The sequence below is a fragment of the Diabrotica virgifera genome, chromosome 3 (assembly GCF_917563875.1).
Source record: "Diabrotica virgifera virgifera chromosome 3, PGI_DIABVI_V3a".
NCBI classification, from domain to species: domain Eukaryota; kingdom Metazoa; phylum Arthropoda; class Insecta; order Coleoptera; family Chrysomelidae; genus Diabrotica; species Diabrotica virgifera.
The window spans coordinates 45,305,284-45,325,377 of NC_065445.1; the positions used below are offsets into that span (position 1 = coordinate 45,305,284).

Below are 20,094 nucleotides of genomic sequence, written 5' to 3' on the forward strand. Positions count from 1 at the left end.
GCAATGATACAATTTTATATGATTTTTTTTACATATTTATCAACGTATACTTTATCCTTGCTGACTTTTATTCATTTATTATTTGACTACTGATTTTTAGTACATTTTTGCAATTTTTTATGATATTAATATTTGCTATCGTAAATATACCTATCAAAATAAATATACGATATATAACAAATATACGCTATATGCATAATACATTTAAATTATTATTCTAACTACTTATTTACAAGGGTTAATATAACGTTATTTATTTTTGAATTTTTTATTACCACTGCAATTTTTACATATTTTTACCATATATTGACGTATTATTTTATCTCCATATTTTTTACTATATATCTATATACTACATATCTATATACACCGTAAGACTATCGAATTTATATTTTCGCTAAGAAGTGCAGAAGCTGGAAAAAAGAAAAAAAATTATGTATAAATGAGTAGCAACAAAGTTACTTGGGAAGATTTTGTCAAAATAGTTGAGGAAATTGCACAAGAAATAGACAGGCAAAGCAGAAGAGTCTTAAAGAAGAAAGTTCCGAAATCTAAGGACATAAAGGAAGAAGTGACGACACAGCTAATTAAAGCTTATAACAAGTTCGCGCAATTGACTAGGAAAAACTGGGAAGCACTTTCGGACAAACAAAGGGAATCGTGCAACAAATATTTTGGAAAAATCAGAGACAAAGTTATACGATCATTTCAAGCAGTAAATGTGAGAACAGTGGTTCCAAGTTCAATACATCAACCAATCGACAAGGAAGTTGAAGAGGAACAAAGCGATGAGGAAATAGAAGAAGGAAAAAGCGACGAGGAAGGAGAAGAAGAAATAATTAACGACGGAATAAAAGAGGAAAAAGGTGACATAAAACAAGATATAACAATATTAAACATGGCTTTGACAATCAATGAATTTTTGAATATCGCAAGCAAGATATTGCCCAACGAGTTCGATGGAAGCGCAGGGAAATTACAACCATTTTTAGACGCATTAGAACTACTTGGAAAATTGGCAGAAGGTCATGAAGACACAGCTGTAACGCTAATAAAAACGCGACTCACCAATAAGGCTAGGAACCTAATAACCACAGAAGATACGATTCCACGGATAGCTGAAGCACTAAAGAAAGAATTAAAAGGTGATAATCCGAAGAATTTAATAGCCAAATTAGCCAAAAAAAGGCAAGGGCATAGAGATGCAGCAGTGTACGCATCTGAAGTGGAAGAGTTAGCAGAACAATTAAAAGTAGCATACATAGCGGAAGGAATGCCACTTGACTTAGCAAAGAAATATACGACGGAAGCAGTAGTAACAACAATGAAACGAAACGCTAATGCAAAGAAAGCTAAGCTAATACTGGAAGCAGGTAACTTTACATCACCGCAGGAAGTAGTATCTAAATTTTTGTCGATCGATACGACTGAAGAAAATGCACAAGGAAGAGTCTTAAATTATAGGACAAACTACGAGAATAGGAGAGGACAGCAGCAATACAGAAGAGGATACCATAACAAATATGACAGAGGAAGAAGAAATAACTTCGGACAACGGAACGAAGGAGAAGCAACGGACAATCAACGAAATTATTCGAACAGAGGATATAGACAATTTAACAATCAAACATACAGAGGAAACCAGAGAGGCGGACGTAACAGGAACGTAAGGTTACTAGAAATAGAGGACAGTCAAGGAGAGCAAGAAAACCAGCAGTTGGGGTTTTGAATGAACAAGAAGTTGGAAGCACACAGGCAGAAATAAAATATAACATTTACAACTTCGACCTAAACCTAACGAACTTTGTACGAATGAAAACAGGAATTCTTGAAAACACAAGCACTTTTATCATAGACACAGGAGCTGACATTTCAATGCTAAAATGTTCACAAGATTTTATGAAGGAACAGGTGAAACCAAACACAAAGGCGAAAATAAAAGGAGTCACTAAAGGAGAGTTGCAAACAATGGGAGAAGTTGAGACAACACTCGAAGTAAAAGGAACTCGATTCGAACACATCTTTCAATTGGTAGAACCTAACTTTCCAATTCCAACAGACGGAATCATTGGGAGAGACTTTATTTCTAACTTTCAATGTATACTAGATTACGCAAACCTTAAAATGCACATTAAAGAGGACAACGATTGTTACATTAGTACGAAAATTCTGGATAATATAGACAATGACACCATAATAATACCGCCTAGATGTGAAATTTACAGAATCGTAAAAATTTTTCAAACGTTAAAGAAAGACAGGATAGTGGAACAGCAAGAAATACAACCAGGAATATTCATAGCAAGAGCAATTATTTCAAGTAATAATCCATACATCAAAATTTTGAACACAACGTACGAAACAGTAAATGTAGACGCAAGCACAATCAGGACGTTGGATATTAAACTATTCAATATATATAGGCTAGTCAACGACAGCAAGGACAGAAAAAAAGAATTACGAGAATCACTGAAATTAGACATACCAGAATACATACGAGACAACTTAGTATCGTTATGCGAGGAATATTCAGACATATTCGCCCTAAGGCATGATATGTTAACCTGTAACAATTTCTACGAACAAAAACTAAGAGTTAAAGACCAAACTCCGGTATATATCAAGAATTATAGGACACCTCATGCGCAAACAGAGGAATTAAATCGACAAGTACAAAACCTAAGAGACCAAGGAATCATAGAACCATCTACATCCGAGTACAACAGCCCAGTAGCACTGGTACCGAAAAAAGCTATAGATGGAGGAAAAGCATGGAGATTATGCATAGATTTTAGACAACTGAACAAGAAGATAGTTACAGACAAATTTCCATTACCAAGAATAAATTCGATATTAGATCAACTAGGAAGAGCAAAATGGTTTTCAGTTATAGACTTAATGTCAGGCTTTCACCAGATACCATTAGAAAAATCATCGAGAAAATACACATCGTTCAGCACAGAAAATGGAGCATTTCAATTTACCAGATTACCTTTTGGATTAAATGTAAGCCCAAATAGCTTTTCAAGAATGATGTCAATAGCATTTTCAGGATTAACACCAGACAAAGCATTTCTTTACATGGACGATATCGTAGTAATGGGAATATCCGAAAAACATCACTTAGACAACCTGAAAAAGACATTCGAGACATGTCGAAAATTCAATTTGAAACTTAACCCAGGAAAATGTCAATTCTTTAGAAGGGAAGTAACATATTTAGGACATGATCTTTCTCAAGAGGGAGTATCACCAGGCAAAGCGAAGTGTGCAGCAATTGAACAATATCCGACACCTAAGACAGCGGAAGAAACAAAGAGATTTGTAGCATTTTGCAACTATTACAGACGTTTTATTAAAAATTTTGCGGAAATATGCAGACCACTCAACAAATTATCGAGGAAAGGAGTAGAATTTTCGTGGACCGAGGAGTGTGAAAAAGCATTCAAAAAGCTTAAAGCATCTCTGACGAAACCACCAATTTTAAAATATCCTGATTTCAACAAACAGTTTATCTTAACAACAGATGCATCCAATGAGAGTTGTTCAGCAATCCTAAGTCAAGATTATAACGGAATTGACCTACCTATAGCATATGCATCAAGAAGTTTTAGTAAAGGAGAATGTAATAAACCTATAATCGTTAAGGAATTACTAGCGATTCATTGGGGAATTAATTATTTTAAATGTTATCTATATGGAGCACCAACATTCAAAATAAAAACAGACCATAAACCTTTGACACACCTATTTGCAATGAAAGAACCAACCTCAAAACTCACGAGGATCAGATTAGACCTAGAAGAATATGACTTCGAAATAGAGTATATAACAGGGAAAATTAACTACGCAGACAGCCTTTCAAGAATAACATTGCATCAACTAAAAAACCTATACATAGACAACGCCCATATACTAGCTGTAACAAGAGCTCAAGCAAAAGAAAAGGAGAAAGAAGCAAGACAAACAAAGGCTGAAAGTGAACTCGCACTACAGCCAGAAGCCACCAAACAGACAGTAAGGAAGGTACTAAATAATTTAGAGGCGCATAGACTACCAATTTTGTCCTTTGGAGCAGAACTAATCTCACCAAGACTGAGCATTAGGGCCAAAAACAAAATAAAATGCAGCAAAAGCATAGCCACAGGATTGAATCGTTTCGATTTAAACCAAGCGTTGGTACAGCTTGATAAGCTGGCGGTAGAGAATGCAGTACGTAAAGTAAAAATATACGTAAATGATATTATTTTTAAAATGTGCACAATTGATGAATTTATTAAAGAAGGAAATAAAAAATTGAAGAATATAGAAATATACATATGTGAAGTACCAGAAACAATAAAAGATGACAAAGAAAAACACAGATTAATAGGAGAATACCATAATCACCCGATGTTCGGAGGACACGTAGGGAATAACAGACTAATTAAGAAGCTAAAGGCAAGATTCCGATGGAAAAATTTGGAAAAAGACGTAAGAAAATACGTAAAACAATGCCACAAATGTCAAATTAACAAACCGAAAAGAACACATGTCGAAGAGTTCGTGATATCGGACACATCTTCCAAACCATGGGACATAGTATACATAGATACAATAGGTCCATTCACGAGAAGTAATGAAGGTAATAAATACTGTATCACAATGTTGTGTGAACTGACAAAATACGCGGTCAGCATACCAGTGTGCAATAAAGAAGCAGAGACAATAGCAAGAGGAATCTTTGATCATTTCATACCAACATACGGACTCATGAAGCAAATAAGAACAGACCAAGGCACAGAGTATAAGAACGAAGTAATGCAGGAATTAACAAAGCTATTAAACATAGAACACAACTTTTCAACGGCATACCACCCACAGTCCATTGGAAGTTGCGAAAAACTACTCAGAGCGTTGAACGAGTACGTAAGAGCATTCATAGACGAAGACAGAGAAAATTGGGATGTGTGTTGCAGAATGTTCACATACTGCTACAATACAACCCCTAACGCGTATCATGGATACACACCGTTCGAACTGTTATATGGCAGGAAGGTTAACCTACCGGAAGACCTTACACATGAGATTCAACCATGTTACAATATAGATGCCTACTACAATGAGTTACGATACAAACTACAAAGCGCACACGAGAGAGCCAGAACCTTCTTATTAAAACACAAAAAAGAGCGGCAAGAAAAGAATAAGCTCAAAGCAACACCACAACACTTTAAAATAGGAGACCTTGTCCTTGTAAAAAGGGAAGAGAATGGTAAGTTTGATAGTCTTTATGTAGGTCCTTTCACGATAACAGAAGTAAATAACGTTAATTGTAAAATCAGAATAGAAAACAATAAAATCAAGGAAATACATAAGAATAGATTATATGCTTACAATCCGAAAACACAGTGAGTGACAAGTGTTACGAAACAATGTTGTTAAACGAACATTTTATATTATTTATGTATTTGCGTAGGCTTAGGAAGTTTGTATATAAAATAAATGTTTTTGTATTGATTACAACACAGTATGGGTTGGTAGCACGACTTGCAAATTTCCCTCCCCGTAGTCGGAAAATTCCTAAAAAGGGAAGGTGTACAAGAATTCATCTGTACTCAGTAGATATATCTTAAAAACACCCTGTAATTATCTAGGATAATTACTTTCAGTTATTTATGTCATCATAACAATATTACAACCTTCATTCGATTATATAAATATTGTTATCCTAGATCACGATTCACTAATAATTGCAGAGTCAATTATAAACACTTTTCATGGTCGATGCTGAATAGGCATTTCTAAATATATAAACAGCAAAACTATAACAAGGGAATTTTTATTATTATATTAGACATTCGTCATTCTATTTTGTGATCAGACGTAATATTTCCACATTAAAGATAGTGTCTCTTTTTCTTCACGAGACGTTCTTTGGGTGCGGTGCTACCAGCTTATGCTCATGCGAGTGTAAATAAAACAACTCAACAAGTAAAAGCGTATCAATTATTCCACCCCTCGGATAAGGGATAACCACCCTCACCGGGAGCAGATAGCCTTAATGCCAGGGCTGTCATAATTTTGCATACCTATATTACTAATAATATATAGGATCTTATAATTCGATTCCAGCAATAAAATTGCTGGTAAATAACTTTTCCCAAAAATGGCCTATTATCCGATAATCCTCCCAGACTATTATTAAATGACCACCGACAGCCACAATCAAAGGAATATTCGGAATATTCGAAACATGGCTTATATTAAGTTGATACAGACATGTGATCATCACAAGAGTACTAAAACAGCTAGAAAAACTGAGATATGACGGGGCAGCCAGAAAATAAAATGGATGGGGTCTGGAACAATGCACATGGAGAAATCGTTAGCGGTCTGTGATTTGTAACAAATAAAAAACTCCAATCAAATCTGTTAGACTTTAACTAAATTAATGAAAAACATGTACGTCCAGCTGGTTCCTAAAAAAACTGATACGACTCTTAAAGCGTATTTTGTAGAAAATTGTATCCTATTTTATGTAAAAACTATCTTATATATAAAAAAATTGGAAAAATCCTTTGTAAAAGCTATAACAGTAACAGGTTATTATTAAAAATTCCTTTAAGGGCTACATCACAACATAACGTTTTCGATTTTATAAAAAATCATCATCAATGTTAGACCTAAAAGTAAGTATAACTGTTTTAATGAATGTAAGAGAGTGTAATGGGAGTAAATCATCATCATCATCATGGTGCTACACAGCCCTTAGAGGGCCTCGACCTTCTCAAGCGTTCTACGCCATTCTGTTCTGTCCCTTGCCTGCACTTTCCAGTTGCCGACTCCGATCTTCTCGGCATCTTGTGTTACCCCGTCCATCCACCTCAACTTTGGTCTACCCCGTCTTCTCATTCCCACGGGTTGAGATGTTAGAATCCTTTTTATCATGTTATATTCAGGGGCTCGGGCTACATGTCCTGCCCACTGCAGGCGATTTCGCTTAATTATAGTGATAACATCTTTTCCACCAAACGTTTGCTTGTAGATATTCTGCAGTTCAAAGTTATATCTACGCCTTCATATTCCGTTCTCACAAACTGCTCCGACTATCTTGCGTAGTAACTTTCTTTCAAAAATTGATAGAGCGGATTCGTCTGTTTTAGTTAGCGTCCATGCATCTGAACCATATGTGAGAACGGGGACTATCAATGTTCTATCTATACAACCTTATACGAGTTTTTTGAGACAGACGTTTGTTAGATAAGTACTTTGATAGACCGTGATAACACCTGTTTGCAATTATTATTCGCCTTTTTATTTCCTCAGATTTGTCATTATTGGGGTTAACCGATGTCCCTAGATATACGAACTCTTTGACCGCTTCGAAGTTTTGGTCATTGATGATTAGATCTGCATCAACATTTCCAGCTCTTGTGTTTGTGTTGGTCGCCATGAATTTTGTTTTATTTTGATTTATATGTAACCCCATTAGTTCTGCTGCTGCTACTAGATCGGTTAGGATTTCCGCAGTTCTCGCCCTGGTTCTTGTTATAATGTCCACGTCATCTGCATATGCAACAATTTGGACTGATCTATTAAATATTGTTCCTCTGCTATCTAAATTAGCATCTCATACAACTTTTTCTAAGGCTACATTAAAAAGCTGACACGCCAGCGCATCTCCCTACGTTAACCCCTTATGTATTTCGAATAGGGTTGACGAGTCGTTTTGAATTTTTACTGCTGATAGCAGTAAATGCTGCTGATGGGAGTAAATCATCCATATCTTTATACTCCCACTCTCTTACCCTTAGAGTATGGGGTCTGGTCTCTGGGACACCCAGCTTTTCTTATCATATCTCATTATAGTAAATAATTCTGATATCAAACCATAAATTACTCATTATTTATTAACTATTATCTTTTATCAGTAATGCTAGCTTTATTCCAAAACACCTTCATACATCCATTCAATTTTAAACCTTTTTAATACAACTCAATAACTTGGTAAAAATCACTAATTTAAAATTTTTTTAGTCCTAGATATCTACGATACATAAAAGGACCTCGTACTTTGGCCCAAGTTATTAGTTCAATAATTGATATGGTGTTATGGTGTTTTCAACACTCAGTAAGATTAGTCATTTCCCTCCCACAATCAAAATAATTTGATTAGATACATCGTTTCTGTTTATAAACTAATGTCTACTTCAAAAATATAGTTCACACATTTCCATCAATGTAAGAAATGAGAATTGAAGGTCACATAACTCTATCTATAACCAATCAACATACTATCTATACATATTATATCATATGAGTATTCTCCTTCGACTTATACTACTTATCTTAATTTCAACACTACTTTGATATCAGACTCCCACATACTACAGACTCTCTAATTTACTCTGTCACATCAATTAGTACAAATAAACCAACAACCCCCTATTTAATTTGTAGTAAATTAAACTTTCATCAACACAGTTAGACTTACTTTAATTTTTTATTCAATTTTGAATACGAACCACAATTATCAACTTATTCATATAAATAAAACATCTTAGCAAAAATTTTTCACTTAATTATTTGGTTCCACATGTCCTTTAACATAATTGGATCCATTATTCGCTAATTAATTCAACTTCTTTTGAATTATGTATAGATGTCTGCATACATTCTAGGTAATTCTCTATTTACCTCAACTATTATTATACAATTACTCTACACCTTACATAATTAAGGTAAATATAATTATAGCCACCACTTTGTTGATGTATGTTATTACCATTGAATTTGTTTTAAAAAATATTTTATTACAATTAGTTGGCTTTAGTAAGACAGGGTAACCTTTACGTCACATTGTCGGTTTAGTTTTGACACCTTTCAGAAAAAACACTTAATTTGCATTTAGTTGCCGTTAAGTCATTGTAACGTAAACAATTCAATTTGGGCTCAACTTCAACCTTACAAAGGCAAAATGCCTTAGGATGTATCCATCCTAAGGCATTTTATTTAAGTATGCACCTTTAATGCATCTATATAATAAATGTATTTAAAGAGTTTTTTCCCTAATATTTCTTTTGTGGCTCAGCTGGCATCCAATCTGTAAGTATAACCAACTTGCTTTAACCTTAGTCAAAATTTAAATATTAACTTTACATTCATTTAAACGGTTATACTTACTTTTAGGTCTAACACTGATGATGATTTTTTATAAAATCGAAAACGTTCTGTTGTGATATAGCCCCTAAAGGGACTTTTAATAAAAATGTTATACTTTTTACAAAGGATTTTTCCAATTTTTGTGATTGATGGTATACAGCCTACTACAGGAAAAATTTTCCTTTTCCTTGTGGATCTATTTTATACTCTTTATAAAATGCAGGATTTCAAAATAATATCAAAATTTAGACCTTAATAAGTATTACAGTTTATAAATTAACGTGTAATCATGTAATCATGTAAACATCAAAATTTAAACGCAGAATAAAATATTATAGTATTATCGAGGGTCTGAAGTCACTGAGAACTTCTATAATGATTATTTTAATAAATCACAGGGGTGAAAAAAGATAATTTAGTATGATTTTTAATTTCAAATATACCATTCAAAAGAAACCTTTTGTTTATTTTAAGGGACTTTCTGTCCTCGGTAATAATGTAATATTTTATTCTGCGTTTACATTTTTCAAAAATACCGATTAGTTTTCTCATGATTCAAAAAAAAAATTAATGCGTTTAAAAAAAATCGATCGAAATTTTGCACCTGCGATCTCAAAAACGATTAAAGTGTTATACATTTTTTAATCACTATTTTAAACGCTTTTAAATGACCTGTCACGTGATGTACTTTCCCATTTAAAAAAATCAAAGTTGTGCCTGTTTACATCGCGTAAAGTTCGAAACATTGATGTTATAATATACTTTAATTATTTTAAAAATTGACCTATCCGAGCGTTTTGCTTATGTGTTAAAAATAAATAAGTTAATAAGGGGGGTAACACTTATCCCAGCGCACTGTATAAGTGAAATCATATGAGAAATCACACAGTGTAAAGTCCATTAGGTTTAGGACAAAAAAGGGGGATTGGCAAAATTATTATTAATCAATTAATGTCATACATTGAGGTAATGCATTCAGTAATTATTGATATAAAATACGTTCATAGTAGGAATGAACGAAACTGATTGTAGGAATGAATAGAATTGCTTGTAAGAATAACCGTATTTATTGTGGGAATGAACGGAATTAATTGTAAAAATAAACGGAATTAATTTTAGAAATAAACGAAATTGATTGAATGCATGAATACGTTAGGAGAAATACCACTGTTATTGACACAACGAATAGTCTTCGTCGGTCAATAAACGACGTTGTTGTATTAATGAATAGTGTTCGTTGACTCAGTGAACAGTGTTCGTAATATCAATAAAGTGTAATACATTGGATCAACTAAGGAAAATAATGAATTGATGAACATCGCTTTGTTTTTCCAATAAAACCAAGAATTGGACAAATTTTAAGTATTGCTTTTGTTGTCTGAATTAACATTTTTATTAATATTACGTACCTTTTTCGTTGAGTGTAGGTAGTTACTTACTTACTCCGTGGAGTTGCAGCCATTCGTATTTTAGCCGACTTGACAACATGAACCCCTTTTTTTCTGCCTTGGACAATATTCATCCCATAGTTTTAAGGTCGTGTGCTATATTATTTTGTCACCGTAGTCGAGGTTGTACTCATGGTCTTTTTCGAGTTGGGACTTCTTTCAACACCAACCTTACTATTTTTTCGTCAGACTATCTTCTGGTGTCCCACCCAATGGACTCTAGTGGATTTTATTTCTTTTATCATCTTGATTAGAGTTTTTCTTTCCCAAACACGTACCAGTAGTCGCTCTCCGTGTGCATTTCTTTTCGTGTAGGTATGTCTTGTTAGTTATTATTATTAAATACGGTTCAAGAAATAACGGTGTGGTGCTATTAGTATACTAATACCTACACTCTGGGCTAATTAGCAAAATACAAGGAAAAGTGGAATTTTATTGCTGGAATCGAATTTTATAATTGTATATATTAATAATATAGGTATGCAAAGTCTGCACATAGTGTGCTAATTTTTTTATAAACAGAATGGAGCCCGAAAATCGTGTTTTTTTTTTAATTTTTGCTCTATAACTCCAAAGATTTTAACTTTACATCGAAAAAGCCCAAAAAAATTTACTGTAATTAAATTCTGCATAGACACGTGTTCTTCCCGATTTACTTCGGCGAAAGTTTTCCCCGAAAAATGCGAGTTTTTCCAACAAAATCGTTAATTTTCAACTAAAATTTTAGATAAGTAATTATTTATCAATAATTAAAAAACTTGGTAATATAAAAGCTCTTTTCATATAGATGATAATTCCAGATGCCGATAAAAACCGAATGAATAGTTTAGCAACAATTTAGTTGTAAATTAAAAATTTACCGTCGCTATAATAACCACAATAATTATGATACATAAAAATAACTATAATTTTTGTAGAAAAAGATACTGTACCTGTAAAATGTACTTTACAGAATTGAAATTGGACTATTTAATTGGCCTCAGGAATATTTTAAAATTATAAACAGTTTTTTGGCATAAACAGTAAGCCAACAACATAAGCTGCTTGTTCTGGACATCGAAGTAAAAAGCGAAACTAAACAAAAATATCGGAGAGGACCTCAAAAAATCAAGTGGTGGATGCTAAAAGATGAGAAGAAAGGTCTATTCAGGGAAAGAATAGTAGAAAAAATATGTTGGAACATGAAAGGAAGCCCTAACACAATTTGGAGAAAAATGGCCAATATTATTAGAGAGACGGCTATTGAAATACTTGGGAAAACGTCAGGAAAGAAGTTTGAGGATAAAGAGACTTGGTGGTGGTCAAATGAAGTACAAGGAAAAATAAAAGAGAAGAGAAAATTATATAAAAAGTGGCAAGAAACCAGATCGGACATAGATCTTCAAAACTATATGGCCGCCAAAAAGGAAGCGAAAGTAGCAGTAGCAAAAGCTAAAGCAGAAGCGTATTCAAACCTCTACGATCAACTTGATACCAGTGAAGGTGAAACGAAGATATATAAAATAGCCAAACAGAGAGCAAAGAAAGCAAAAGATTTTAATCAGATTAGATGTATCCGAGATGAAAATAATAAAATACTAGTTCACGAAAGGGATGTCAAAAAGAGATGGAGAAAGTACTTTGACAGCTTATTAAATGAAGAATTTGACAGACAGCCTGTAGAGTCAACGGAGACAGTAGCAGCAATGGTCACCAAAATAACCAACGAGGAAGTGGCTCAAGCGCTTCAAAAAATAAAGAAAGGAAAGCGGTAGGACCAGATGATATTCCTGGGGAAGTATGGAGAGCATTGGGAGAGACAGGAACAAGGTGGCTAACAGGTCTATTTAATAGAATTATGGAAGTTGGACAAATGCCAGACGATGGAGAAGCAGTATACTGGTACCTGTTTACAAAAACAAGGGAGATATACAACAATGTACAAACTACAGGGCTATAAAACTGCTTAGCCACACCATGAAAATATGGGAAAGAGTAATTGATAGACGGATACGTGAAGAGACCGAAATATCCGAGAATCAATTTGGCTTTATGCAGGGTAGATCAACAATAGATGCAATTTTCATTATAAGGCAGTTGATGGAAAAATACAGGAGTAAAGAAACAAACGCTCATATGGTATTCATTGATCTTGAAAAAGCATATGATAGAGTTCCTCGAGAGATTCTGTGGTGGGCACTCAATAAGAAAGGAGTCCCTGGTGAATATGTAAAGATTGTGGGGGATATGTATGAGGGAGTAACGACTAGTGTTAGGACAGGTGTGGGAGAGACTGATAAATTTCATGTGAAAGTAGGATTGCATCAAGGTTCTGTGCTTAGTCCGTATTTATTCTCATTAGTTTTGGACCAGATAACAGCGAAAATACAGGGTAACATTCCATGGTGCTTAATGTATGCTGATGATGTCGTGTTAGTAATAAAAAGTGAAAGAGACTTAGAACAAAAACTGGAACAGTGGAGACAAGCTCTGGAGGAAAAAGGTTTAAAACTTAGTAGGACAAAAACAGAGTATTTGGAATGTTCATTTAAAGATGGAGCTACTACAAATAAAATGGTATCTTTGGATGGTGAAATGATTGTAAAAAGCAATAGTTTTAAGTACCTAGGATCGGTATTGCAGAGTAATGGAGAAAAGATGGAGATGCATGCAGTAGAATTAGGACTGGATGGATGAAGTGGAAAGAAGCGAGTGGTGTGTTGTGTGACAGAAAAATTCCAATGAAGCTGAAGGGAAAATTCTATAAAACAGCCATAAGACCAGCTATGATGTACGGAACTGAATGTTGGGCAGTGAAAAAGAAAGAGGAACAGAGATGGATGAGTGGAGTGACAAAGAAGGATAAAATTAGAAATGAGTATATTAGGGGAAGTCTAGGTGTGGCACCAATTGATGCCAAAATGAGAGAGCATAGGTTAAGATGGTTTGGTCATATTCAACGTCGAGACGTTAACCACCCAATACGAAGAATAGCTGAAGTGCAGATTCCTGGAAGGAGTAGGAGAGGAAGACCAAAAAAGACCTGGGGGAGACGATAAGGCAGGACATGTTGGTAAAGGGGATTAACATTGATATGGCCCAAGATAGAATTGTGTGGAGAAATTCAATTAGGGAAGCCGACCCCGCATAGGGATAAGGCAAAGAGAATGATGATGAAACAGTTTTTTTTTTCTTATAAACCAATAAAATACCTCGGAAAATATTAAATTAAATTAAATTAAATCATGAAAACCGTATTGGAAAAAAAGTCGCAGGACGCTTCTTTCAAAAGAAAAAATTTTAAATTGTGATGGGTGGTTCCTGAGATACAACCGGTCAAAATTGACCTGCATTTACAGCAAAGATATAAACAATAGGATCATAATTTTTGAAACATCTCCTTTCTATTTTTGTGCTATTTATTCACATAAATTTCCATATCTTCAAAATACTCACAACATATATTATTATAATAAAAACTATCGATATTACGAGTGAAAATGGCCAAAAATAGCAAAATTCCAATCAAAAATTAGGTTGGAGAAAATGTAATCTCAAAGTTCAAAATCGGTATACGTTAAAAAAAAATGCATTTTCTCGGCTTCCCGTGGAGCAATTTTCTTCATTCTTTTTTTGTTTCTAAGTTACTCGAGTAGAACCATCTAACAACGCATTAATAAATGTCAAACTTGCTTTTCTTTTGTTATAATAGAACAATTTATTTATAAGAAAAGAAAACTACATATTTTTTCCAGCTGTAGATTTTTTTAGATAAACACTACAGGTGTGCCTTTTAACGTTTAAAACACAAATCTTCTCATTTGAAAGCTGTATAATTATTTAAACAATTTTTAGTTAAACAAATTAAAAATTTCTGTTATAATAAATTAATTAATTTATTATAACAAAACAAAAGCAACTTTGACATTTGATAATGCATTAGTTAGATGGCTCTACTTGAGTTACTTGGAAACAAAAAAATAATGAAGAAAATTGCTCAATGGGAAGCTGAGAAATAGCATTTGTTTAACGTATACCGATTGTGAACTTTGAGGTTACATTTTCTCCAGCCCAATGTTTGATTGAAATTTTGATATTTTTGGCAATTTTCACTTTTACTATCGATAGTTTTTATTATAATAATATATGTTGTGAGTATTTTAAAGATATGAAAATTGGGGTGGATAAAGAGGACAAAAATAAAAATGTGATGGTTCAAAAATTATGATTATATTTTTTGTATCTTTGTCGTTAATGCAGGTCAAATTTGACCGGTTTTATCTCAGGAACCATTCATCACAATTACAAGTTTTTTCTTTTAGAAGAAGCATCCTGCCCCTTTTTTTCCAATACCGTTTTTATGATTTAATTTACTTTAATATTTTCCGAAATATTCTATTTGTTTATAAGCCAAAAAATTGTTTATAATTTTAAAATATTCCTGAAGCCGCTTAAATAGTCCAATTTCAATTCTGTGAAGTACATTAGCTAGGTACAGTATTTTTTATACAAAAATCATAGCTACTGGTGTCATAATTATTGTGGTTTTTATAGCCACCGTAAATTTTTAAATAACAATTCAATTGTTGCTAAACTGATCATTTAATTTCCATCGGCTTCTGAAATTATAATCTATACGAACAGAGCTTTGATATTACCAAGTTATTTAATTATTAATAAACAATTACTTACCTAATATTTTGGTTGAAAATTAAAGATTTTGTTGGAGAAACACGCATTTTCCGGGGAAAATGTTTGTCGACGTAAATCGGAAAAACACGTCCCTATGCAGAATTTATTTACGGTGAATTTTTATTTGGGTGTTTTTGGTGTGAAGTTAAAATCTTTGGAGATATAGAGCAAAAATTGAAAAAAAAACACGATTTTCGAGAGCCATTGTGTTTATAAAAAAAGTAGCACAACTATCTGCGGACGTTGCATACCTATATTATTAATATATACAATCATAAGATTTGATTCCAGCAATAAAATTGCTGGTAAATAACTTTTCCCAAAATTGGCCTATTCTCCGATAATCTGCCCAGACTACTAATAAAATAAAAAATGACTCATATTATTCTTTATTATTTTAGGTGCCGGAAGACTCATAAACCAAATTATTACGTATTTTGATGCAATGGCTTCTAACACACTATCGACGCCCAAGATTATAACATATAGTGCACACGATGAGAACATAGCTTCAATTTTAAATTGTTTTGGAGCTTTTGATACCCCTTACGTACCAACATTTGCAAGTTCTATATGGATGGAGCTTAAAGAAATGTCGGGCAATTTTTATGTTAATGTATTCAGCAGAGATATTTCTGATATAATGCAAATCAAAGTAAAAAACTGTAATGTAAATTGCCCATTCGATCAGTTTAAATTACTTTTAAAAGACATTGTGGTAGATTATAAGAAATGGAACGAAATCTGCACACCTTCTTAAAATACCCAAACTTCATTATAATAAACCAAAATTTTTAAAATTCTATATCAAAATTATAATAAACCAGACAACCCAACTAACTGTTGTTTTAATTGTTTATATGTAATTATACAGGGTGTAACAAAAATACAGGTCATAAATTTAATCACATATTCTGGGTCTAAAAATAATTCGATTGAACCTAACTTACCTTAGTACAAATGTGCACACAAAAAAAGTTACAGCCCTTTTAAGTTACAAAATGAAAATTGATTTTTTCGAATGTATCGAAAACTATTTTTTATTAAAAATGGACATATGGCATTCTTATGGCAGTATCATCTTAAGAAAAAATTATAGTAAAATTTGGACACCCCATAAAAATTTTATGGGGGGTTTGTTCTCCCCAAACTTTTGTGTACGTTCCAATTCAATTATTATTGTAGTACCATTAGTTAAACACAATGTTTTTAAAACTTTTTTGTCTCCTAGTACTTTTTCGAAAAGTCAGTTTTTATCGAGATATTTCGAATATCTCTCAAATCCACCACATATTTGTATATGGTTAAGTACGATTATGGAGACTTTGTAATATATATGAACATTTATTTATGATTTACATTTTTAGAGATATTTTGAATCATATTAAAAAAGAAGTCATATCTCGATAAAAGGTGCCTTATCGAAAAAATACAAAGAGGCAAAAAAGATTTAAAAACACTGTGTTTAACTAATGGTATAGCAGTAATATTTTAATTGGAACGTACACAAACATTTGGGGGGGTTAAAAGAACAAAACCCCCATAAAAATTAACAATTAATTACAATAATAACAATTAACAAAAAAATTAAATTATGTAAACATATTGAAAAATAAGCCTCAACTCGATAAAAACTGCCTTATCAAAAAAATACTAAGAGACAAAAAAGTTTTAATAACATTGAATTTAACTAATGGTACCACAATAATAATTTAATTGAGACGTACACAAAAGTTTGGGGGGGGGGGTTTAAGGGAACAAAATCCCCATAAAATTTTTATGGGGTTCACAAATTTCACTATAATTTTTCTTTAAGATGTTCCTGCCATGAGAATGCCACATGTCCATTTTCAATAAAAAATCTCCAATAGTTTTCGATATATTCGAAAAAATCGATTTTCATTTTGTATCTTCAAAGGGCTGTAACTTTTTTTATGTGCATATTTGTACTAAGGTAAGTTAGGTCCATTCGAACTATTTCTAGTCCCAGAATATGTGATTTAATTTATGACCTGTATTTTTGTTACACCCTTATTGTAGTCCAGGAACCGAAGCTTTTCACCTCGCAATTTTTACAGAATCAATCGATTGCTTGAAAATTTGAGACTAAGTAGTAGATAGTCCAAGGATCAAAATCTATATGATGCCGAAAGGCGCTTTCACCATGGGGGTGGTTGCCATCCCATTTCGGGGTTGGAAATTTTTTATTATATTTTGACCACAAAAGCTAATAAAAATGTTCATTCTAAGCAAAAATTGTTCTATATATTTTTTTGATAAAATTAATAGTTTTCGATTTATTCGCTATCGAAAGTGTTAGTTTTATATCTAAAAAATCAATGTTTTTCGATGGTATACTCATTTACGATTCACTCAATTTTTGCCGTAGAAAAAATATTTTTAAACCAAGTTCCTGGGAATTAAATAACCGACAATGTCATATTCAAACATTTTTTTGTATCTCTGATGCTAATCTTACTATTCTAAAGAGAATGGCATTTTTTACCAAATTACAAAAATTCGTTATTCGCTTTAAACTCCAGTTTTTTAAAAACTAATTATTTTAAGACAGTCAAGCTTCTATAATCTATTAGTAATACATAAATCAAGAATAATAAATAAGGCCAATGACTAAAAACACCGCCAACTTACATTATTATGCTTCCAATTGAATATCTCCTTTTTTTTCAAAAAAAGATATTGATTTTTTAACCGTAACTTTTTTTACTTTATATCTTAAAAAGATTGGTAAAAAAGAAGTTTGTAGGTTTTTACAAGATCTATAAGGCTATTAACACTAAATTCTTTTAAAGTCCTTAGTCACAAAAAGAGGTGACATTGAAAGGGTTGGTAAAGGTGGTTTTTGCATGATATTACAAGTTTTAACTGTAATAGCTCACTAAATTTTTGCAAACCAAGTTCTTGGGAATTAAATAGGATATAATTTCATATTAAAATATTTTTTCGTATCTCTGACGCTAATCTTTCTATTTTGAAGAAAAGAGCATTTTACCAAACTACAAAATCTCGTTATTCGCTTTTAACTTCATTTTTTTAAAAACTAATAATTTTAAGCCAGTCAAACTTCTAGAACCTATTAATAATACATAAATAAAGAAGACCAAATAAGGTCAATGACTAATTTTAATTAGGGTGGTGATTAGGGGGTTGTTTCTGACCACTTTTTGCTGAAAAAAATAGGGACTGACATTTTTTTCATTATGTCACTTAATTTTTGAGCTAAAGACTTTTTTAATTTCCGGACATAGATATTTTTAAATACTTTAAATTAGTTTCAGCAATTTATCCTCGAAAAATGCATAGTTTTCCCGTCTATTGACTTTAAAACTACAATATTTAGCATTTGAAGAAGAAGAACTAACATATAATAAAGTATAGCTCGATTACTATTGGTCTTACAGAAAATTGAAAAAAACGGTTTTTTTTAATTTCCGGACATAGATATTTTTAAATACTTTAAATTAATTTCAGCAAGTTATCCTCGAAAAATGCATAGTTTTCCCGTCTATTGACTTTAAAACTACAATATTTAGCATTTGAAGAAGAAGAACTAACATATAATAAAGTACAGCTCGATTACTATTGGTCTTACAGAAAATTGAAAAAAACGGTTTTGTTTATTTTTTTAAAAGTTATATTTTTGTTAAGTAAAGTTGTTTTGATAAAATGAAAACTTTTTGAGTTATTAGCAGAAAATTTATTAAAAACATTGATTTTTCTCGATATAAAATCAACACTTTCGATAGTGAATAAATCAAAAACTATTAATTTTATCAAAAAAAAATGTATAAAACGTTTTTTGCTTATAATGAATGTTTTTATCAACTTTTGCGGTCAAAATGTAATAAAAAATTTCCACCCCCGAGATGGGGTGGCAACCACCCCCATGGTAAAAGCGCTTTTTGGCATCATATAGAATTTAATCCTTGGACTATCCACTACTTATTCTCAAATTTTCAAGCAAATCGATTCATTCAGTAAAAATTGCGAGGTTTTGTCCTATTTTAAGCTTCATTACTTGAACTATTGACTACATAATCTGATTGAAGCAAGCATACAAATTTAACCAAGTAACTTTTTCAAGTTACCAAGTAAGAGGTATAAGGGATAATGATGCTCAACGTATAACCTATCCTATCCAAATAACGGGCCACTGGAATAATAAAGGCCCAAATAGCAAAATGTGTAGTTAATGTAGGTACTGATATTTATCATCACCATGCAGCCTTCTGCGATTAAAGTTGAACATAGGCCTCCCCTAATTTCTTCCAGTTTTGTCGGTCTAGGGCTTCTTGCAACCAATTCCCAGCAATCTTTTGACGTCGTCTGTCCATAGTGTAGGTGTTTTACCTCTACTGCTTCTGTCTGCTCGTAATCTCCACACTTTCATTTTTTGGGTCCACCTCCCGTCCTTTATTCTGGTTACATAGTCCGCCCAATTTCACTTCAGCCATGCTACTCGCTCTATATCTGTGACGTCTGTCTTTCTTCTGATTTTCTCGTTTTTAACCCTGTCTCTGAGAGTCAGCCCAAAAGAATAAAAAAGAAAAAGAGTGGAGGAATTACAAAAGATTAGTGAGTGAAGGAGTAAATTTAGTGCCAGTTATAAATAACCCTCAACAAATAGAAGAAAAAGTCCTAGAGCTACAAAACATCATCCAAGAAGCAATCAGAAACAGCACAACAGAGGAAGAGGTCGAGATTCACACGGGAAGGTTCAAAGACATACCACAGGAACTACAAGACTTGATAAGGGAAAAAAACAAAGCGAAGCAAATAACCAGAAGAACAAGAAACCGAGTAGACAAAA

General features: G+C 32.7%; 1 protein-coding gene across 1 annotated transcript in view; it reads left to right on the forward strand.

Annotated features, from left to right (window-relative positions):
* LOC114342863 (lysosomal acid phosphatase) overlaps window positions 1-16,103 on the forward strand; it is a 37,453-nt gene extending 21,350 nt beyond the window's left edge. The window contains exon 4 of the mRNA XM_028293669.2: window positions 15,665-16,103. Within this exon, the coding sequence (XP_028149470.2) occupies window positions 15,665-16,023 (359 nt within the window). The 3' untranslated portion in view covers window positions 16,024-16,103. The remainder of the gene's footprint in view (window positions 1-15,664) is intronic.
* Window positions 16,104-20,094: the final 3,991 nt, after the last annotated feature.